At 50.4% G+C, this 23,589-nt stretch overlaps 1 protein-coding gene across 1 annotated transcript in view; it reads right to left on the bottom strand.

Moving 5' to 3' along the window:
• Positions 1-23,589, bottom strand: part of ncf1 (neutrophil cytosolic factor 1) — a 260,991-nt gene that overhangs the window by 168,101 nt on the left and 69,301 nt on the right. Inside the window, exons 3-4 of the mRNA XM_072469128.1 lie at positions 15,356-15,431; positions 2,438-2,603 (exon numbers count right to left, since the gene is read on the bottom strand). Of these exons, the coding sequence (XP_072325229.1) occupies positions 2,438-2,603; positions 15,356-15,431 (242 nt within the window). The remainder of the gene's footprint in view (positions 1-2,437; positions 2,604-15,355; positions 15,432-23,589) is intronic.

The following is a 23,589-nucleotide window of genomic DNA, read 5'->3' as shown; positions in this document are numbered from 1 at the left end:
ACCCATACATCAGGAATGAATGAAACAAAAAAGTGGCTTCGCAAAGGCTGGCACACAAAATGCACAAGCACATGGAATTGGGACTGATATATTATCATGGATAGGGAGCAGAAAGGAGGGATTAATGGGGCTTTTTCAAGTTGACAGGTTGTGCCCAATGAGGTGCTGCAAGGATCAGTGCTGGGACTCAGCTATTTACAGGGCGTGATTTAACGGGACAAAAACAGAGTCCCGCTTTGAGTGCATTTAGTGAGATCTTAATCGGCATCTGCAGCATTGAGGAACATCACACAATTTAAGGTGCCGTTACGCCTGGTCCATGGGGAAACATGTGCTAAATGGCACCCTGGTGAGGTCTCCCAGGCGATGCCGTTAGTTCCCGGACCGGGAAGAATACAGCGCAGGCACATTTAAATGAGCCTACTGGCTCACTTAAACATGTTAATCTGGATCTCGCAAGGTGTTTCGAGCGTCGCAAATCTCCCCAGAGGCCTCTCAAGAGATTCGTTGGCATCATTGCATTTCCAAATCGGGTGCAACGAGGCAGCGAAATCACGGCCGCAATCTATATTAATGACTTAGACAAAGAGATGGAAAGTAATGTATATACGTTTACTGATGATACAAAGTTAGGTGGGAATGCAAGCTGTGAGGAGGATACAAAGACATTGCAAAGAGATATAGACAGGTTACGTGAATGTCCCATGTTGCGTTTGGGCTGGGGAAGGTTGGAGATGTTTTTTGTGGGCCTCGGAGAGCGGGATGCCATTTAAAAATGGTGTCCCGATCTCTCGCTACAATGGGGAGTTCCAGTGAGCGGAGCGCCTCGTTGTAAAAAACGGGGCTATGTATGGCCTCGACCGTGCGTTCCCCATTCCGGCTCCTTATTCAATGACAGTCGCGAGAAACACGTGGCTAAACGCACTCGCTAGGGATCTTTGTTCCCTTTTGGGAAAATCACGCCCAACGTTTCAAGTTCAATGTGACTTCTTTGGAACTTGAGTCATATTAGACTCAAAATGGTAGCTCTTCTCTCTCAACAGATGCTTCCATACCTGCTGTGGTGGCGACTTTGCGGATCTTGGGCCAATGGAGAAGGCATGTGGGGGAATGGGAGCATCAGTTTGGTCCCCAATTTGCGACAATCACCGGTTTGCCCCGGGGAATATGGACGGTGGGTTCCGAGCATGGCGGAGGGCTGGGATTGAGAAGGTGGGGGATTTGTTCTTGGAAGGGAGCTTCCTGAGCCTGAGGGCATTAGAGGAGAAATATGGGCTGGCGAGAGGGAATGAGTTCAGGCACTCCCAGGTGCAGGACTTTCTACGCAGACAGATTCCGTCCTTCCCACGCCTGCCACTCAGGGGGATCCAGGACAGGGTAGTGTCCAGTGGATGGGTGGGGGAGTGGAGGGGCTCGGATATATATAAAGAACTTATGGGAGCGGAGGAGTCACAGACCGAGGAGCTGAAGCTTAAGTGGGAAGAGGAGCTCGGAGGTGAGATAGAAGAGGGCTTATGGGTGGAGGCGTTGAGCAGGGTAAACTCGACCGCAACATGCGCTAGGCTCAGCCTGATTCAATTCAAGGCCGTCCACCGGGCCCACATGACAGTGGCCCGGATGAGTAAATTTTTCGGATTGGAGGACAGGTGCGCCAGATGTTCGGGAGGACCAGCGAACCACGTCCACATATTTTGGGCATGTCCAAAACTCAGGGGGTATTGTTTGGTGGTGGCATCACGCTGGATTTGGCGAAAATGGCAGAGGATTATGCTTTGCATACGGAGGCTGGTGGAATGAAATGTGAGAATGAGTGGGACTCTATCCTTGTTCTGGGAGGGAGGGGAGGGGCACGGGAGATGGACCGCACACTGTTGAGGACCCTGTCCACAACTGTAGGTGGGAAATCACGGTTGAGGAAGAAGGAACACATTTTCGAAGCACCATTTTGGAAAGTGGCATCATCGGAACAAATGCGACGGAGGCAAAGGAGTTGAGAGAAAGGGATGGAGTCTTTGCAGGGTGTATGGTGCGAAGAGCCTCTGTATGCAAAGCATAATCCTCCGCTCATTTTCTTGCACTTAATTTACATTATTGCACAATGCTCAAATGACCCTCTAAGGGCTTTCACCTGGTGTTGTAAGACTTCTTACTGGACCCTCAAAGTGTAAGAGTTGCAGATTTAATTGTAAGAAGACTTTTTGTGAGCACACATTGGGAATTAGCCTGAATCTTGATTGGTGTCCAAGAAGAAGCCATAAAATCCTGACTTTATAGGGCACCCTATGGGAAATGGGGCGAGTGTATACCGGATAACGGATCCTTTATCACCAATATCGCAGCCACTGAATTTGAAGTTCATTCCCATATAACCTGCAGCTTCCCTTGACATGCTGACCAGCTAGTCATTGGATTGACCATTGGTGTGGTCTGTACTCACGGGTGAGGAACCGGCAGGACCACATCATCAGGGCGAACCTGGAAGAACTTCTGAACCCAATGGCAGCGGGAGATCTTCGGCGGTTGGTTGAGCAAGGAGTGGATGTAGTCAGAAAGAGTGCTCTGCCTGTTCTCAGTGGCCTTGTGGCCCTCCAACCATCTGGGAGCTGTGAAGAACACATACATATGTCACAGTTCAACAGAAGACTTGCATTTGTGTCGCATCTTTCACAACCTCACCCCAATCTAAACTGCCTTAAAGCAGTTTCTGAAGTGCCGTCGCTGGATACACAGCAGCCAGTTTGTACACAGCAAGCTCTCCCAAAGAGCAGTTTGATCATTCAGTCTGCTAAGAGCACATACACAAGATATTGGGCTGGATACTTCTGCCCCGCCTATGCAAGATCGCCACGGGCAGGACGCAGACCATATGTTGGTCCGTTGACCTCAGGTGGGGATTTCCAGTCATCAGACAGGCGTGGCCGGAGAATCCCGCCCATTGCTTCACTCTGCACCAGTATATGTTTAATATAAACACAAGGATTGGATCCCTGACTGGTCAATCCTGCATTGAAGTAGAGTGTGCAGGGGAATTCCGAGGGTGTGGGGGGAGGGAAACGTGGATGTCATTGTGGATGGTGACTGTGAAATATCAGGACATGCTGGCTGTGAGGTAACAGGGGAATTACAGGCAATCATGAAAAACATTGAGTGTTGGGCAGAAGTTGGGAAGAGCACGGAGCAGGAAATTAGAGAGAGCAATGGGTAGGAAATTAGGTGTTATAACCTGCCTACTTACCATTGGCTGGGGACTAATGACAATCCCACAATCCTGTGGGAGTATGAGCTTCCCCAATGAGGAGGGCGGAGAAACCATTAGTAAACTCCTAGTATAAATAAAGCTGGCCAGTTTAGGAACCGGCAGGCAGGAGTGTGCAGCAAGGGAAGTTGCTGCTGCTGTTATATATATATGTTATTGTAAATAAATGTTATTACTTTGTATCCTTAAAACTCGTGCTGGATTCTTCGTGGCCCTCACAAAATTAGGCAAAACACTAATCAGGAAATTTGAGAGGGCACTGAGCAGCAGGTTGGACAGAATACTAGGCAGGAAAATAGAGAGCCTGGACTTGCTCACAATCTGCTATTTTGAAGAGAGCAGGGCGAGTTAGCACCCTCTTTTGTTCAATCACCCCCAACTAAATATTGTTGTTCTCAGCCAGTTGTTCTGAGGAATCCACGCCCCAACCATTTGTTTTATATAAAGGCTTCCAGGGGAGACGCTTTTATTCTGAATTCAGCATCGGTGGGATCTTCCATTTCACTGGCAGCGCACTCACGCCCACGGATTTCCCGACGGTGTGGGGGTGCCCACAATGGGAAACCCAAACGGCCGGCTGCCAGGATGGAGAATCCCACTGCCAGCAGGGGAGCGCTGCACCAGAAAACGTGTGCGGTGGGACGGAGAATCTCACCCATTATTTCTGATTGTAGAATTTTTTATACTTTGTTCAAGGGATGGGGCTTCACTGACTAGATCAGCATTTATTGCCCATCCCTAATTGCCCTTGAGAAGGTGGTGGTGAGCTGCCTTCTTGAACTGCTAGGTACATCCACAGTGCTGTTAGGGAGGTTCCAGTACTTTGACCCATCGACAGTGAAGGAACGGCGATATATTTCCAAGTCAGGACGGTGAGTGACGTGGAGGGGAACTTACAGATGATGTGTCCTTCCAGATGGTAGAGGATGGAGGTTGCAGGTTTGGAAGGTGCTGTTGAAGGAAAATCCATCCCATTTAGTACGATGGGAGTTCCACAGAACAGAATTCAGAGTGTTGTCAGTGTGAAGATAGAAAGATGGGACACCACCAAACAAAACAATTCCATAATAACATTGTACCGCAGCACTTCAATAATACATTCAAAACTGAGTGCTCATCCTTGTGCATTCCTTTGGCTCCTGCTTTTGTCATTCCTCGTGTTCCCCCAGTGACAGCAGCATGGCTGGTGGACACGTTGCTGACTCGAACTGGGGAGACTGAAGGTGCCCTTGCAGAAACACTTGGAGCAGCTCTGGGCATTCCGGGCCCCGCTTTCGACGGCACCTAGACATTGGCATCAGGAGTCTGACTAGCTGAGAGACAACAGTAAGGGCACTGGTGGGGTGGTAGTGGTCGGAGCACAAATACCATCCTGAATGAGCAGGTCGGGTTGATGCTCCATGGAACCACTGCCACTTGGGCAGCGCCTCAGCAATCTGAGTAAACTACCGGAGGCCAGATTGCTGTGAGTGTCTGACGGTTCGGTCCAATATTGGTATCTGCAACCATTTTTTTTTTTTTTTAATTTAGAGTACCCAATTCATTTTTTCCAATTAAGGGGCAATTTAGCGTGGCCAAGCCACCTACCCTGCTCATCTTTGGGTTGTGGGGGTGAGACCCACATAGACACAGGGAGAATGTGCAAACTCTACACAGACAGTGACCCAGAGCCGGGATCGAACCTGGGACCTCAGCGCCGTGAGGCAGCTGTGCTACCCACTGTGGCACGTGCTGCCCGGTATCTGCAACCATAACGTCAGCAGTCTGAGCCTGTCTGACATCAGGGGCGCGATTCACTGGTAAATTGGCTGCGTTAGGCGGGGTATTTCATGATGGCTGCAATGGCGGGATTGACGACGCTATTCAAAAGAACTTCGCCGTTTTTCTGGGCCTCGGGGAGTTTCTCCCCACAAAGGCCACAGTTTAAAAAGATTCCATCACTGGGGAGCTGAACCCTCCAGCAGGGCTGGCTCCTCACAGAGTGGGACGCCATTTAGAAAGGCTGCTCCGATCTCTATACAACCTTCACCTCCCCCCCCCCACCCCACTTTCAGGACATTTTATCCCCCCAATGTTTCTGCAGCCCCCTCAAAACCCTTTCATGAACCTTTTCTTGGCCTTGGCTCCCAGGTTGACACTGCCAGGGTGCCCTGGTGGCACGGCCAGGGTACCCGGGTGGCACGGCCAGGGTGCCCTGGTGGCACGGCCAGGGTGCCTGGGTGGCACGGCCAGGGTGCCTGGGTGGCACGGCCAGGGTGCCTGGGTGGCACGGCCAGCGTGCCTTGGTGGCATGGCCAGGGTGCCATGGTGGCATGGCCAGGGTGCCTTGGTGGCATGGCCAGGGTGCCATGGTGGCACGGCCAGGGTGCCCTGGTGGCACGGCCAGGGTGCCCAGGTGGCACGGCCAGGGTGCCCGGGTGGCACGGCCAGGGTGCCTTGGTGGCACGGCCAGGGTGGTCGGGTGGCACGGCCAGGGTGCCCGGGTGGCACAGCCAGGGTGCCCGGGTGGCACTGCCAGGGTGCCTGGGTGGCACTGCCAGTGTGCTCGGATGGCATGGCCAGGGTGCTCGGGTGGCACTTCCAGGGTGCCCAGGTGGCACTGCCAGGGTGCCCGGGTGGCACGGCCAGGTGCCCGGGTGGCATGGCCAGGGTGCCCCAGTGGCACTGCCAGGGTGCCCGGGTGGCATGGCCAGTGTGTCTGGGTGGCACTGCCAGGGTGCTTGGGTGGCACTGCCAGGGTGCTTGGGTGGCACGGCCAGGGTGTCCGGGTGGCACTGCCAGGGCGCCCAGGTGGCACGGCCAGGGTGCCCTGGTGGCACGGCCAGGGTGGCACAGCCAGGGCGTCAGGCTGACAGAAGGAGTGCCGGAGTATTATCCTACCCTGCCCCGACCACCCAGGGGCTTTAATGGGCTGTCAGCCCCCCCCCCCTCCCGAAGGTCCATCATGCCTGGTCCGCGATTGTGGAAAACAGTACTGAACGACGCCCGGTTGAGGCCTCATGGGTGTGGCCGTTTACTTCCAGGTGCCGGGTAAATATGGCATCGGGATATTTAAATTAGCCTAATTGTTCATTGTGTATTGTGTTCAGTTTTGGACTCCTCACCTGAGAAAGGACATACTTGCGTTGGAGGGTGGGCAGAGGAGATTCACTAGGTTAATCCCAGAGCTGAAGGGGTTGGATTACGAGGAGAGGTTGAGTAGACTGGGACTGCACTCGTTGGAATTTAGAAGGATGCGGGGGGGATCTTATAGAAACATATAAAATGATGATAGGAATAGATAGGATAGATGCGGGCAGGTTCTAAATAGGGGGCATAGCCTCAAAATATGGGGAAGTAGATTTAGAACTGAGTTTAGGAGGAATTTCTTCACCCAAAGGGATGTGGTGACTAGGAGCTTTTCACAGTAACTTCATTTGAAGCCTACTTGTGACAATAAGCGATTTTCATTTTTCATTTCATTCATGTAGCAGTTGAGGCTCCTTCATTAAATGTTTTTAAGATAAAGATAGATCGTTTTTTTGAAGAATAAAGAAATAAAGGGTTATGGTGTTCGGGCCAGAAAGTGGAGCTGAGTCCACAAAAGATCAACCATGATTTCATTGAATGGCCATATGGAGTTTGCACATTCTCCCCATGTTTGCGTGGGTTTCGCCCCCAAAGATGTGCGGGGTAGGTGGATTGGCCATGCTAAATTGCCCCTTAATTGGAAAAAATGAATTGGGTATTCTAAATTTTTTTTTAAAAATGATCTAAAAAGATATTAAAAAATTAAGGGGCATCTTGACAAAGACATGAATAGGATGGGAATAGAGGGATACGGATCCCGGAAGAGTAGAAGATTTTAGATTAGACGGACAGCATGGTCGGTGCAGACTTGGGAGGGCCGAAGGGCCTGTTCCTGTGCTGTACCTTTCTTTGTTCTTTGATCCCAGTGAATGGTGGAGCAGGCTCGAAGGGCCAGATGGCCTACTCCTGCTCATAGTTCTTACGTTCTCACTTAAATACCATGATCTGGATCGCACCCAGTGGGAGCGAGATCCAGATTTGGCCTGGTGTAGTGAGTCGGATGATTCACGCGAGGTTTTGGGCCCGGCGCAAAGCCTGATTTGGAACTCTCCCGTGTTTCACCCGCCCCAGGCGCGACGTGGTGAGAAAATCGTGCCCCCGGCTGAATCGGCATAGCAACAGGCATGGATTTCATGACCTGAGTGTGAGCTTTCATCGTGGCACTGAGACATTGCCCAACTTCTGCTGCAATGGAAACTGACACATTGGCCACGAGTAACTGCATGACGGGTGGGCCCACACATTTATCATGGAGTCAGTGGCCACTCCCATATCCGAGAAGAAGAACTCCAAACTCCACACAAAGTCCTGTTCTGAGTTCCAGTCTGACTCCTCCAAGCACCTCGCCAGTGACAAGTGGCTCAGTGACAGGCCTGCCAAGGCCAGAGAGCATCCACATGGCTTTGGTGCCCTGTTAATGTCCTCATCTGTGTCCTCTCAGTGGAACTCATTGTAGCCTTGCCCTCTGGGGACTCAGCACGTGAATTATCCTTTCCCTTGAGCGGGCTGCAGCTCACTCTCTACCCTCTAAGATGCAGCATGTGAGCTGGCGGCTGCCAGAACCTCTTCCTCAGGGGTATCTCACCTTCCCAGTGAGACAGCAATGACTGGTCAGCCTCTTAATTACTGAAAGCAGAAATACAGAACCAAAGGGTTAAGACCATAAGACCATAAGACATAGGAGCGGAAGTAAGGCCATTCGGCCCATCGAGTCCACTCCACCATTCAATCATGGCTGATTTCAACTCCATTTACCCGCTCTCTCTCCATAGCCCTTAATTCCTCGAGAAATCACAAATTTATCAACTTCTGTCTTAAAGACACTCAACGTCCCGGCCTCCACCGCCCTCTGTGGCAATGAATTCCACAGACCCACCACTCTCTGGCTGAAGAAATTTCTTCTCATCTCTGTTCTAAAGTAACTCCCTTTTATTCTAAGGCTGTGCCCCCGGGTCCTAGTCTCCCCTGCTAATGGAAACAACTTCCCTACGTCCACCCTATCTAAGCCATTCATTATCTTGTAAGTTTCTATTAGATCTCCCCTCAACCTCCTAAACTCCAATGAATATAATCCCAGGATCCTCAGACGTTCATCGTATGTTATGCCTACCATTCCTGGGATCATCTGTGTGAATCTCCGCTGGACCTGCTCCAGTGCCAGTATGTCCTTCCTGAGGTGTGGGGCCCAAAATTACTCACAGTATTCTAAATGGGGCCTAACTAATGCTTTATAAAGCTTCAGAAGTACATCCCTGCTTTTATATTCCAAGCCTCTTGAGATAAATGACAACATTGCATTTGCTTTCTTAATTACGGACTCAACCTGCAAGTTTACCTTTAGAGAATCCTGGACTAGGACTCCCAAGTCCTTTTGCACTTCAGCATTATGAATTTTGTCACCGTTTAGAAAATAGTCCATGCCTCTATTCTTTTTTCCAAAGTGCAAGACCTCGCACTTGCCCACGTTGAATTTCACAGCCATTTCTTGGACCACTCTCCTAAACTGTCTAAATCTTTCTGCAGCCTCCCCACCTCCTCCATACTACCTGCCCCTCCACCTAACTTTGTATCATCAGCAAACTTAGCCAGAATGCCCCCAGTCCCGTCATCTAGATCGTTAATATATAAAGAGAACAGCTGTGGCCCCAACACTGAACCCTGCGGGTCACCACTCGTCACCGGTTGCCATTCCGAAAAATAACCTTTTATCCCAACTCTCTGCCTTCTGCCTGACAGCCAATCGTCAATCCATGTTAGTACCTTGTCTCGAATACCATGGGCCCTTATTTTACTCAGCAGTCTCCCGTGAGGCACCTTAGTTGTGAGTAAAGGAATGGGATGGCAAGGAAAGTAAGAGGTTCATGGTCACATCACCTGCACTTTATCCCACATATCAGGACAAGAGTGAAGTGGGAAATTGTGGAGGGGCAAAAGGCAGGAATATAACATCATCTGACTTTATTCTTGGCAGTCGCGGACATGGTGTTCTCTGTCACAGTTGACTCCATGTGCAGAGCACCGTCTCCTCCAGGGGGCTCAGTCAATGCGGTCATGCTGTCCTACCTGAGGGTCTCTGTTGTTCCCTCTGGTTAGCTGTTGATCTGTCCTGCAACGGAGGGAAATGTGTCAGCGAGAGTGCCATGCCATAGCTGAATAGCAGTAGTTATGTGAATACGAGTTGTGGACGTGGTACTGGCAGCGTTGTGTGACGGTGAGGTGCCGAGTACCTGACGTTATACATGAGTCCATTTGCTGGTGGTTCAGTGATGGAGCTGTGGTACACTGAGAAGTGTGTGAAGTCGGTGATGCAGTAGATAGCAGATGGCATTTGAAGATCCATTCTCTTGTGTAATCATTGAACTTTTTCCAGTGCTGCAGCCAGGTGTTTGGAACCAGCCACTGGAACCTACCCTGGGTACATTCACCTCATTCCTTTACAGGGTTTATCTCATGGCTCCTCTCAATGGGGGATCCTCTCCACCTTTTCATTTCCTCCACAGTTCCATCAGAAAACCTCATTATATTCATCTCTGCCCTCACGGTGCTGTGAACCCCGGTTCAATCTCGGCTCGATCTCACTGTCCCTAGGAGTTTGCATATTTTCCTCGTGTCTGCGTGGGTTTCACCCCAAAAAGATGTTCAGGGTGGTGGCTTGGACACGTTAAATTGCCCCTTAATTGGAAAAATATAATTGGGTACTCTAAATTAATTAAAAAGGAGCAATAAAAAAATATTCGGTCTCTGCCTCGGTCTTAGGACTTTGCACCAACGTCGTCAGCCATTTAGCGGGTACCCTTAGTCATCTGTAAGGTGTTCGGGCAATTCGGCCTTTTTGGAACTGCCCAAGAATAAAAACTCAGAGACTGTAAACTGACTTTTCAGCCAAGAGAACGGAACCAGTTTTCCCAGCAGGCTTGGTCCACTGAGCTAAGTAGGGACATAAGTACATAAGTATTTACAAACCCCCCCTAGGAGCTACAAGGAAGAAGGAGCCAGACAACGAGATAACATCAAAACACAGACAAAAGGGCACGGGAATACACAGGAGGCTTGCCTGCAAGCAGGACAATGGGACGGTCATAGCCCCATGCAAATGTAAATGACCTGGCCTCCACCAGAGCAGAATCCAATTAACACCCCATCAACATAGCGAGGTGAGAATAGCAGCCATCTCCGGAGCAGCTGGAAGACACTGAAATTCTTCACAAGAGAGCTTAACCTCGTTATCCTAGAAAACAGACTGTCTGGGTTCAGTATATTGCGCTGGAAAAGCCCCTAGAAGATAAGCGGTAGAAAAAACCAAGTTGGAGGCGGACCTGGGGGAGGTACTCCAATCTTGACAGAAGCTACCGGCAGAAACTCACTGGGAGGAGGGGGGCGGAGCCAGCGCCAAATTCAAATCGCGGACGGTAGGAAAAAAACCAAGTTGGAGGCGGACCTGGGGGAGGTACTCCAATCTTGACAGAAGCTACCGGCAGAAACTCACTGGAAGGAGGGGGCGGAGTCGGCGCCAAATTCAAATCGCGCAGGTCTGCCTAGCTGGAAGGAGCGGACCTGCGAGGAATACCCGGAAACATACAGCTCTGACCGGCTCAAAGGGGGCGGGACCAGCGGGAACTTTAAACCTTACCTTTTTCAATGCAAAAGGGGCTGGCCGAACACAGGACAAAGCCAGGTAAAACAATATAAAAGGGGCTGTGTTTTCGATTGGGGGTCTCTTCGTTCTTGGCTCGACCTCTGCACCCCTGACTTGACCTCTGCAGCCTGTGACCGTAAGTACCCTGCAGCAGCTTGCGAAACTCCCTTGACTTTAATAGTGGTTGAGGCTTTGGGGAAGGGAACTTGTTTTGTGCCTTGTGCTATTGCTAAAAACTGTGTAATCATAAGAATTTTCGTTGTGTCCGTTATAGTACTTTTGAATAGACTTAGTTTGTGTTAGAGCATAAGATTTTATTATATTTTCTTCTGTTGATGATTTTGACCTGGGTTTTGCAATAAACCTTGATTTGATGATAATTGGAGTCGTTTAAATTCTTCAATCTTTCACCAGCGATCTCTGACCAAGTCATTGTTAAAATATTCCTCACCTTAATTCCGGGTTCAAGAATCGAGGGTCATCTTGAGCGATTCACTCAGGACAGACTGCTGGTTAGGAAATAAACAGCAGTGTCCTATTCTCTCTCTTGGGAAAGCTACTCCAGCGAAGTAGGAACCGGGTGGGTGTTGCACCACCGGCAAGAGAGAGAATCACCTGGGTATTGGTAGGGGTCTGGAGATCTGTGTGATATAAGCCTCAGGCTGCCGGTTAGGAATAAACGGCAGGCTTGATTCAGTGCTCTCTTCAGTGGAAGTGTCCCAGTGCGACATCCCCTGGCCTCTGAAGTTTCAGTGCCAGCTGGAGAGAGACACACACAGATATTCAAACCCCAGATATCGGCCCAGTAGTGGAGTAGCAGAGATGGCACCCTCTACACATCCCGTCATCTTGGGATGGTCCTCATAGACAGCAGGGATCTTGGAGTGCTCCAGGATGTAGCTGCATGCTCTTAGGGTAGCGGGACACAGTGGGCGCACACAATCTGAACATTCAGGGGCTCCTGATGTGGCTGGAGGTGAGTGTGCAGAGCAAGGTTTGCCAGCACAACCGACTCGCTGGATGGCACTCTGAGAGGAGATAGACAGTCATGGTAAGGGAGTTGAGGATCCCGGGGTGGAAGCCCTAATTGATTGTCGCACTCTCTCTTTCTCCAATTCCTTACAGATAAAACAATGTTTGCTGGAATCGATCCCTTGGCAGCAGCACTCGCGTTGCTTTTGGCAGCTGAAGCAGCAGATGCTGGAGAAGGCAGTAGTGACAACGCAGGCTGGAGGCGGCACGCCCTGTGCAGGGGGCCGCTGCACACCCTGACGACCCGGCAGTCCATCAGGCTGAGGAGGGAGCCAGGAGGGAGGCCAGCGACGGCTCAAGGGTGATTTAGAGATGTGGATCAGAAATTGGCTAGCTGAAAGAAGACAGAGGGTGGTGGTTGATGGGAAATGTTCAGAATGGAGTACAGTCACAAGTGGAGTACCACAAGGATCTGTTCTGGGGCCATTGCTGTTTGTCATTTTTATCAATGACCTAGAGGAAGGCGCAGAAGGGTGGGTGAGTAAATTTGCAGACGATACTAAAGTCGGTGGTGTTGTCGATAGTGTGGAAGGATGTAGCAGGTTACAGAAGGATATAGATAAGCTGCAGAGCTGGGCTGAGAGGTGGCAAATGGAGTTTAATGTAGAGATGTGTGAGGTGATTCACTTTGGAAGGAATAACAGGAATGCGGAATATTTGGCTAATGGTAAAGTTCTTGAAAGTGTGGATGAGCAGAGGGATCTAGGTGTCCATGTACATAGATCCCTGAAAGTTGCCACCCAGGTTGATAGGGTTGTGAAGAAGGCCTATGGAGTGTTGGCCTTTATTGGTAGAGGGATTGAGTTCCGGAGTCGGGAGGTCATGTTGCAGCTGTACAGAACTCTGGTACGGCCGCATTTGGAGTATTGCGTACAGTTTTGGTCACCGCATTATAGGAAGGACGTGGAGGCTTTGGAGCGGGTGCAGAGGAGATTTACCAGGATGTTGCCTGGTATGGAGGGAAAATCTTATGAGGAAAGGCTGATGGACTTGAGGTTGTTTTCGTTGGAGAGAAGAAGGTTAAGAGGAGACTTAATAGAGGCATACAAAATGATCAGGGGGTTGGATAGGGTGGACAGTGAGAGCCTTCTCCCGCGGATGGATATGGCTGGCACGAGGGGACATAACTTTAAACTGAGGGGTAATAGATATAGGACAGAGGTCAGAGGTAGGTTCTTTACGCAAAGAGTAGTGAGGTGGAATGCCCTACCTGCTACAGTAGTGAACTCGCCAACATTGAGGGCATTTAAAAGTTTATTGGATAAACATATGGATGATAATGGCATAGTGTAGGTTAGATGGCTTTTGTTTCGGTGCAACATCGTGGGCCGAAGGGCCTGTACTGCGCTGTATTGTTCTATGTTCTATGTTCTATGTTCAAGGTGTACAGGGGTCGTTGGTCATTCAATGAGATGGTGGACACCATGTGACGCAGAAGACTGCGTCTTAGCAGGGAGATAGCCACACCCTTGCGGACATGGCACCCCATGGAGTGGAACCCCTTCCTGCTAATATAGGGCACTCCCTAAAAGCCCCGGTACTCACAGAGTGGCATGCGTGCCATCGCTCGTGCTCTAGACCTGGGGCATTCTGGCTATCTTGGAGGGCCATAGCTCGAGAGTGATATAGTCTGATGCCCGGGCATACAGAGCATCCATCACCTCCCGGATGCACCTGTGGGCTGAAGATTGAGATATGCCACACAGGTCCCCGCTCAAGCCCTGGAATGCCCCCGTGGCATAGAAACTGAGGGCAGCCAGCAACATTAGGGAGGCCATGCTCAGCTGCTCTCCACTCATCCACACACTTACCCTTTGGCCACGAGAAGATTCTCAGTGGTGAAGCCCTGCTCCTTAGTGTTTGATTGTTGGTTGTTGCGTCTATGGTTCTGATGCCCCTGGAGTTGGGGCAGACTGTCCAGGCTTGAAAGCTCACTGGACATGCAATGCATTAATTGTTCTCTGAGGCATGGCACTTCGAGGAGACACTTGAGAGTTGAGAATATTTTGTTTATTAAACTGTAACAAAGATTTGAAAATCAACGACGCGGCATTCCACATATCACATTAACCATTAAACAACGAGGAAATATCACCGTTCCATATTGATACATTACAAAGCCATATTAGCTCATTTTCACAAAGAAAGAAACACACAGTATCATCCCTCACAGACTCCTCAATAGAAACGGAGAATGAGCTTGAGAATGCGTTATCATGTCCAGAACTTTGTCGTAGAAATGATCTGTCCATCAATATGTGACTTGCTCCACATATCAGTGCCATTCTCTGTCCAGGAGCCGCAGCTGTGCAGGCCCTCTCACACGCCCAATTTCACTGGAACCAAATCCTGGCATCCACATATTCCACTGGCGCTCAGGGTGCAGTTGAACATCCTTGACTTCCAGTGTGCTTAGCCCACGGTGACGTGCCAGTTACATGCAACACTCACCACACCAGCAACAAAAATATCAGCAATCTGCAAAAGCATTTCTTCAACAGCGTCATCAGGTGTCCCATTTAGGACAATCTCCGCACCAGGTCCCGCAGCGTCTTCTTGCCTTAAACCGGTTTGCCTTTTGGACTCATACGTTTCCCTGAGCTCAGTGTTCCAGGACCAGGTATCTATCCTTCCAGCTACAGACATGGAAGGAAACAGCAACAGCCCCAATCCACGCCATGTACAACGCAGTTACTGAATCACACCTATTGTCTCTAATTATCTACTCCCCAGAAATCATAACCAAATTAGGCCTCCCTTGTAAACATAAGCATGATTTGAAATAATGATGATTGCACTTTTACAACATCTTAATGGCACCTGCTGCATCCACAGTGTCTGCTTGTCTTTTAAACCATGAATTTTTAAAATATTATGGCAACAGAGATATACACACCCTAGAGATATACACACCCTAGAGATATACACACCCCAGAGATATACACACCCTAGCCCAGACATTTAAAGCCGTTACAAGACTAGACATACATAATACAATATATATAAGAAATATTCATTCATCACACCTCCCTTTCTTCTGGGCCCCATGCTCAGTCAGTAGTGTGTTCCACACTGGCTTCCCTCAATAGCAACAGGCACAGGGATGGTGAAACCTGGCGGATCAAATTCTACTCGCTGGGTTTTGTAAAACAACATCGACAAGCTGTATGCACGTAAACTGCTTACATGTGGAGAGGCAAATCAATGACAGCTTCTCTATTTTATGATATAAAGATAATCTAGGAGGGGCCACACAGGGAGGCATCATTCCAAAAAATCTTCTCCTTGCCCCCAACCCTTAAATCGAGAAAGAGAATGGAGCAATCTTTTTCACAATGAGCTGCACATTTGTAACGGCCTACCTGGTAAATGTGGGAGAGTTCTGCTTTTGGGATCGATTTCTCCAGCTTCAATAGGAAACATTTCCTTCAGCATTTTCTGAGAAGGGAAACAAAAAACGAAAAATTAAAATTTGTTAAATAAAAACATCAACTTGCCTTTAACAGAGCAAGTTCCCAAAATGCCCCTCAGAGAGCTTAATGTAAGAACATGCCAAGAGAGGGGTGCTAGGGGGGGGGGCAGGGAGAGACTCGGGGGGGAGAGTGGGGGAGGGGGGAGAGTGGGGGGAGAGTGACAAGTGGGGGAGGGGGAGAGTGAGGGGGAGAGTGAGGGGGAGAGTGGCGTGATGAAAGAGTGGGGCAGGGGAGTGATTGGGGAGGGACAGAGTAATGACAGGCAAGTGGGAAGGAGAGGGGGAGAGTGGGGGTGAGGAGAAAGTGGGGGGAGTGTATGGGAAAGTGTGCGGGAGGGGGGAGCGAGGAGGGCGTGTGGGGGAGGGGGGCGTGCAGGGGAGCGTCTGGGGAGAGGGAGAATAGGGGGAGTGTGGGGGAGGGGGAGAGTGGGGGAGGGGGAGTGGGGGGAATGGGGGGGAAGAGTGGAGGGGAGAGTGGAGGGGGAGAGTGGGGGAGGGAGGAGAGTGGGAGGTGGGGGTGGTGGGAAGGAGGAGAGTGGGAGGTAGGGGTAGCGTGGTTGAAGGTGAGTGTGGAGGAGGGGGGAGTGTGGGGAAGATGGGAGTGTGGGGGATGGCGAAGTGAGGAGGGGGGAGAGTGGGGGAGGAGGAGAGTAGGGGAGGGGAGACTGGGGCAGGGGGGAGATGGGAAGAGTGGGGCAGCAGGGAAGGGGGATTCTAGTATGGCAGGGGTGGGAACCAGAACGCTAGCTTAGAAGGTGTAAAAACTGAAGGGTAAATAGAGAACAAAAATAAGAGAACAACATCACCCTGTCTACTCAATCGCAGTGGTCTGAAGTGTATTTGTTTCAACGCCAGAAGTATAGCGGGTATGCCAGATGAACTTGAGCACTTATTCGTACTTGGAATTACGATGTGGCTATCACAGAAACATGGTTAAAGGAAGGGCTGGATTGGCAGCTGAACATTGGAGGATATCGATGCTTCAGGAAAAATAGAGGGGGATGGAAAAGGGGTGGGGGAGTAGCATTACTGGTTTAGGAGAATATTATAACCGTACTGCGGGAGGTCACCTGAGAGGGCTCACAGAATGAGGCAATCTGGGTGGAGCTCAGGAACAGAAAGGGGGCAATCACAACGTTGGGGATTTATTACAGGCCCCCCAACTGCCAGCGAGAGGTAGAGGAGCAGGTGGGTAGAGAGATTTTGGATAGGTGCAAAAGTAACAGGGTTGCTGTGGTAGGGGATTTTAATTTCCCCTATATTGACTGGGACTCACTTAATGCTAGGGGCTTGGATGAACATAAAACACAGTGAAGGAGGTCATTCGACCCATCGAGTCTGCACCGACCACTTAAGCCCTCACTTCCACACTATCCCCGCAACCCAATAACCCCCCCAACCTTTTTTGGTCACTAAGGGCAATTTAGCATGGCCATCCACCTAACCTGCACGCCTTTGGACTGTGGGAGGAAACCGGAGCACCCGGAGGAAACCCACGCAGACATGGGGAGAATGTGCAGACTCCGCACAGACAGTGACCCAAGCCGGGAATCGATCCTGGGACCCTGGCGCTGTGAAGCCACTGTGCTAACCACTGTGCTACCATGCTGCCCAATCTTTACACAACATTACATAAAATGTACAGCACAGAAACTGACCATTCAGCCCAACTGGGGCAGAGTTTGTACGCTGTATCCAGGAAGCCTCCTTGATGCAATATGTAGATAGTCCAACTAGGGAAGGGGCAGTACTGGATCTGGTATTGGGGAATTAGCCTGGACAGGTGGTTGAAGTTTCAGTAGGGGAACATTTTGGGAACAGTGACCACAATTCCGTAAGTTTTAGGGTACTTTTGTACAGGGATGAAGGTAACTGGGGAAAGGCAAATTACAAAGAACAAACAAAGAACAAAGAAATGTACAGCACAGGAACAGGCCCTTCGGCCCTCCAAGCCCGTGCCGACCATGCTGCCCGACTAAACTACAATCTTCTACACTTCCTGGGTCCGTATCCCTCTATTCCCATCCTATTCATGTATTTGTCAAGATGCCCCTTAAATGTCACTATCGTCCCTGCTTCCACCACCTCCTCCGGTAGCGAGTTCCAGGCACACACTACCCTCTGCGTAAAAAACTTGCCTCGTACATCTACTCTAAACCTTGCCCCTCTCACCTTAAACCTATGCCCCCTAGTAATTGACCCCTCTACCCTGGGGAAAAGCCTCTGACTATCCACTCTGTCTATGCCCCTCATAATTTTGTATACCTCTATCAGGTCTCCCCTCAACCTCCTTCGTTCCAGTGAGAACAAACCGAGTTTATTCAACCGCTCCTCATAGCTAATGCCCTCCATACCAGGCAACAATCTGGTAAATCTCTTCTGCACCCTCTCTAAAGCCTCCACATCCTTCTGGTAGTGTGGCGACCAGAATTGAACACTATACTCCAGTGTGGCCTAACTAAGGTTCTATACAGCTGCAACATGACTTGCCAATTCTTATACTCAATGCCCCGGCCAATGAAGGCAAGCATGCCGTATGCCTTCTTGACTACCTTCTCCACCTGTGTTGCCCCTTTCAATGACCTGTGGACCTGTACTCCTAGATCTCTTTGACTTTCAATACTCTTGAGGGTTCTACCATTCACTGTATATTCCCTACCTGCATTAGACCTTCCAAAATGCATTACCTCACATTTGTCCGGATTAAACTGCATCTGCCATCTCTCCGCCCAAGTCTCCAAACAATCTAAATCCTGCTGTATCCTCCGACAGTCCTCATCGCTGTCCGCAATTCCACCAACCTTTGTGTCGTCTGCAAACTTACTAATCAGACCAGTTACATTTTCCTCCAAATCATTTATATATACTACAAAGAGCAAAGGTCCCAGCACTGATCCCTGTGGAACACCACTGGTCACAGCCCTCCAATTAGAAAAGCATCCTTCCATTGCTACTCTCTGCCTTCTATGCCCTAGCCAGTTCTGTATCCACCTTGCCAGCTCACCCCTGATCCCGTGTGACTTCACCTTTTGTACCAGTCTGCCATGAGGGACCTTGTCAAAGGCCTTACTGAAGTCCATATAGACAACATCCACTGCCCTACCTGGATCAATTATCTTTGTAACCTCCTCGAAAAACTCTGTCAAGTTAGTGAGACACCACCTTCCCTTCACAAAACCGTGCTGCCTCTCACTAATACGTCCATTTGCTTCCAAATGGGAGTAGATCCTGTCTCGAAGAATTCTCCCCAGTAATTTCCCTACACTGAAATAAGGCTCACCAGCCTGTAGTTCCCGGGATTATCCTTGCTACCCTTCTTAAACAGAGGAACAACATTGGCTATTCTCCAGTCCTCCGGGACATCCCCTGAAGACAGTGAGGATCCAAAGATTTCTGTCAAGGCCTCAGCAATTTCCTCTCCAGCCTCCTTCAGTATTCTGGGGTAGATCCCATCAGGCCCTGGGGACTTATCTACCTTAATATTTTTTAAGACACCCAACACCTCGTCTTTTTCGATCTCAATGTGACCCAGGCTATCTACACACCCTTCTCCAGACTCAACATCTACCAATTTCTTGTCTTTGGTGAATACTGATGCAAAGTATTCATTTAGTACCTCGCCCATTTCCTCTGGCTCCACACATAGATTCCCTTGCCTATCCTTCAGTGGGCCAACCCTTTCCCTGGCTACCCTCTTGCTTTTTATGTACGTGTAAAAATACGATAACATTTAAAAAATATATATTTTTTATTCTCCTACTTTTTCACATTTTCTCCCAAATTTACACCACACAATAAACAATAATCAGTACGAATGTAATGTCAATCCCCATATCAATAACTACGATCCCATCCATCCACCCAACCCCAGACATTGGCCCGCTTGTTAACATAAACAAATGACAAAAAGGAATCAGGAATCACCCATAGTCACCATTAACACATACAGTCCCCCTCCCCCCAACCCCCCCAGCCCCCAACCCCGGCAATGTTCGATGTGATCCAATTCTCGAAAGTGCATAATGAATAACGCCCATGAATTGTAGAACCCCTCCATCCTTCCCCTCAGTTCAAATTTGACCTTTTAAAGCATTAAGAATTCCAGCAGGTCCCCCCGCCACACCAGGGCACAAGGTGGAGAGGTTGATCTCCATCCCAACAGGATCCACCTTCGGGTGATCAACGAGGCGAAGGCTACAACATCTGCCTCCGCGCCCGTTTCCAACCCTGGCTGGTCCGACACCCCGAATATGGCCTCCTGGGGACCCGGGTCCAGTTTCACGTGCACCACTTTAGAGATTACCCTAAACACCTCCTTCCAGTAATCCTCCAGCTTTGGACAGGACCAAAACATATGAACGTGGTTTGTGGAAAAGGAGCAGAACCTTTGACTCTTTATACAACAGCAGCTAAACGTCTAACACCCCAACAGTCACACATCTAACTTCCACCCTGGTCTCTGTAGCATCCCCTTCTCCGAGTACGACTACCCTTTAACCCCAGCCAGCAACGCCTTCCCCACCATGCAAAAGTCGATCCGCGAGTATACCTTATGGACTGCTGAGAAAAATGAGTACTCCCGCTCCCTCGGGTGCAGAAACCTCCAAGGATCCACCCCACCCATTTCCACCATTAGCCCAGCCAGCGCCTTCGCTCCCGCTGACGGGACCAGCAAACGCGGCCGTGACTTGTCCAATTTGGCTCCTGCACCAATTTCCAGATCCCCCCGCACTATCAGTTTGTGTGTGTCCAAGTCGGGAACGGCCCCACACACCTTCTTCGCGAATCCCACATCGTCCCAATTGGGGGGGGAGGAGAAGAGTGTGGTGAGGGAGAGGGTGGGGAGAGTGGAGGGGGAGAGGGTAGTGTGAGAGGTTGGGGAGACGGGGGAGTGGGAAGAGTGGGGAGAGGAGGAAGAGGGGGGAATTGTGGACTGGGGTGGAGAGTGGACGGGGGAAGGGTGGAGAGTGGAGTGGTGAAGGGTGGAGAGTGGAAGGGGGGAAGGGTGGTGAGTGGAGGGGTGAAGGGTGGAGAGTGGAGGGGCGAAGAGTGGAGCCGAGGGGGAGGGTGGAGAGTGGAGGGGGGAGGGGGAGAGTGGAGGGGGGAAGGGTGGAGAGTGGAGGGGGGAAGGGTGGAGAGTGGAGGGGGGAAGGGTGGAGAGTGGCGGGGGGAAGGGTGGAGAGTGGAGGGGGAAAGGGCGGAGAGTGGAGGGGGGAAAGGTGGAGAGTGGAGGGGGAGGGTGGAGAGTGGAGGGGGGAAGGGTGGAGAGTGGAGGGGTGAAGGGTGGAGAGTGGAGGGGGGAAGGGTGGAGCCGAGGGGGAGGGTGGAGAGTGGAGGGGGGGAAAAGTGGAGAGTGGAGGGGGAGGGTGGAGAGTGGAGGGGGGAGGGTGGAGAGTGGAGGGGGAAAGGTGGAGAGTGGAGGGGGGAAAAGTGGAGAGTGGAGGGGGAGGGGGAGAGTGGAGGGGGGAAGGGTGGAGAGTGGAGGGGGAAAGGGTGGAGAGTGGAGGGGGAAAGGGCGGAGAGTGGAGGGGGAAAGGTGGAGAGTGGACGGGGAGGGGGGAGAGTGGAGGGGGCAGGGTGGAGAGTGGAGGGGAAAGGGTGGTGAGTGGAGGGAGGAAAGGTGGAGAGTGGAGGGGGAAAGGTGGAGAGTGGAGGAAAGGTGGAGAGTGGAAAGGTGGAGAGTGGAGGAGGAAAGGGCGGAGAGTGGAGGGGGATGGGTGGAGAGTGGAGGGGGGACGGGTGGAGAGTGGAGGGGGAAGCATGGAGAGTGGAGGGGGGAGGGTGCAGAGTGGGGGGGGGGAGTGTGGGGGAGGGGAAGATGAGTTGAGGGAGAGAGGAGAGGGGGCAGAGTGGGGGGAAATGTGAGGGGGCAGAGTGGGGGGGAATGTGAGGGGGAAGAGTGGGGGGAATGTGAGGGGACAGTGGGGGGGAGGGGAAGACTGGAGGAGGGGGAAAGTGGAGGAAGAAGGTGCAGGGGGAGAGTGGCAGTTTGAGGAGGGGGAGAATCTGAGGGGCAGTTTGGGGAGGGGGAGGGTCTGAGGGGCAGTTTGGGGAGTGGTAGTGTCTGAGGGGTAGTTTGGGGAGGGGGGAGGGTCTGAGGGGCAGTTTGGGGAGGGGGAGAGTGAGCAGCAGTTTGCGGGTTTTTTTTTTTAAGGAGATAATGAATAGATAACTCAACGCAGATGCAAAAACAAGGATAGGGTTCAACAAGATCTTAACAAGGATCTGCACTTTTAAACTGGCCAGGCATGAGACAGCGGTTATCTCAGTCACTTTAGTAAAAAGCTGAATGACTGTGAAATCCAATGACTAATAATAATTGCATCTTCTGGTTGATTCAAACTGATGGATTTCAGGGGCAGCACAATGGCGCAGTGGTTGGTACTGAGGACCTGGGTTCGATCCCAGTCCCGGGTCACTCTCTGTGTCTACGTGGGTCTTCCTCCACAACCCAAAGTTGTGCAGGGTTAGGTGGATTGGTCACACTAGATTGCCCCTTAATTGGACAAAAATGAGTTGGGTATTCTAAAAAAAAACAGATGGATTTCATTCCCAACTATGGGAATGGGAATGAGATACACCAACTGACAGAGAAAGAGCCATCTGCCATTTGTGAGGGCCACAAAGAATCCAGCACGAGTTTGTAGAATCAAAAGAAATAACTTTATTTACAATTACATATATACAACAACAGCCGTACTCCACCACTGCTCACTCTCTCTAGCTGGTTCCACACTGGCCAGCTCTATTTATGCAGATGATTCCTCCACCCTCCTCATTGGGGGAGTTCATACCCATTGAGGATTGTGGGTTGCCATTAGTCCCCAATCATTAATAATCCAGCAGGTTATAACACTGCCCCTGTACCATCAGCCAACTGGATTTCTATATCAATCCCAGCGGCTCACTAAACTCATTGACAGCTTCTATGATCACTGAAATTAGGGGCATGGGGAGAAAGCAGGAATAGGGAACTGTGATAGAAGGTCAGCTATGATCATATTGGATGACAGAGCTGGTTCGACGGGCCGAATGCCCTACCCCTGCTCTTTTTGTATATTGCTGTTTGAGTCGTGCCCTGTTCATCCTCTGGTTAAGCAGATGATCAAATGCTTTCATCTGATACAAGTCATGCTCTGAGTGTTCATGAATCATAACTGCCTTTCCCTCCTCAATGACAGATTAGATCAATTTTATGATCATAAATGTAACATAAGAACATAGAAAGTTAGGACTAATAGCAACCAGGCCATCCAGTCCTTCGAGCCTGCTCCGTCACTCAGTACGATCATGGCTGATCTGATCTTGTCCCAATGCTGTCTGCTCCTCCTAACCCTTCACACCCTTCTTTATCAAAAACCTGTCTAACTCCGCCTTGACCCAGCTCCCACCACTCTGGGGAGAATTCCATGGACGAACGACTTTCTGAGAGAAAGAATTCTCCGCATCTCAAGCGTAAAAGGCGGACCTCTTATTTGTGAACTTTGTCGCCCAGTTCTAGATTCTCCCACAAGAGGAATTGTGCTCATGATATCCAGCCTGTCAAGCCCCCTCAGGATCTTATGGGCAGAATTTTAGCAATAGCGAGTGAACTATGCTCACCACCCTGACAGTCAGTGCTTAATGTGCTACCGCTGACTGTCAGAAGCCCACTGCCATTTCACGTTCACTTAAACATTGGTTAGCAGTGGGCGGAACTTCTGGCTGCTCTTGGAGTGAAGTCCCAGCTCTCCAACCCAGCCAAGCACAGCGTTGTAGTGGCCAGAAGCTGAAATACTGCACCATTCTGCTTGTCACCACATCCAGGGATGGTTGGAAAGGATCATGGTGTCAGGGTGGCAGGAGAGGATGGGAGGGCCAGAACTCCAAGGTCCTGGTGAGGAGGGCACCCCAAATCTAAAGGGGACTTTTGAATTCCATCCATTCAATGTTACACTACCCCTCCCCCACTCCCCTCCCCCTCCCCCTCAGGACCCATCTTGGGGGTAATGTAAAATTCTGTCCTATATGTTTCAAGAATGTGAAATTCTCTGTTGGGTCTATCAGGATGTCTTGAGAACGTAGTGTTAACAAAGAACATCAAGCTTGAGTTATTGACAAAGCTGATTTATTTACACTACTAAA

This window comes from Scyliorhinus torazame, chromosome 12, assembly GCF_047496885.1.
Source record: "Scyliorhinus torazame isolate Kashiwa2021f chromosome 12, sScyTor2.1, whole genome shotgun sequence".
Taxonomy (NCBI): Eukaryota; Metazoa; Chordata; class Chondrichthyes; order Carcharhiniformes; family Scyliorhinidae; genus Scyliorhinus; species Scyliorhinus torazame.
This window is presented reverse-complemented; position numbering and strand designations above follow the sequence as displayed.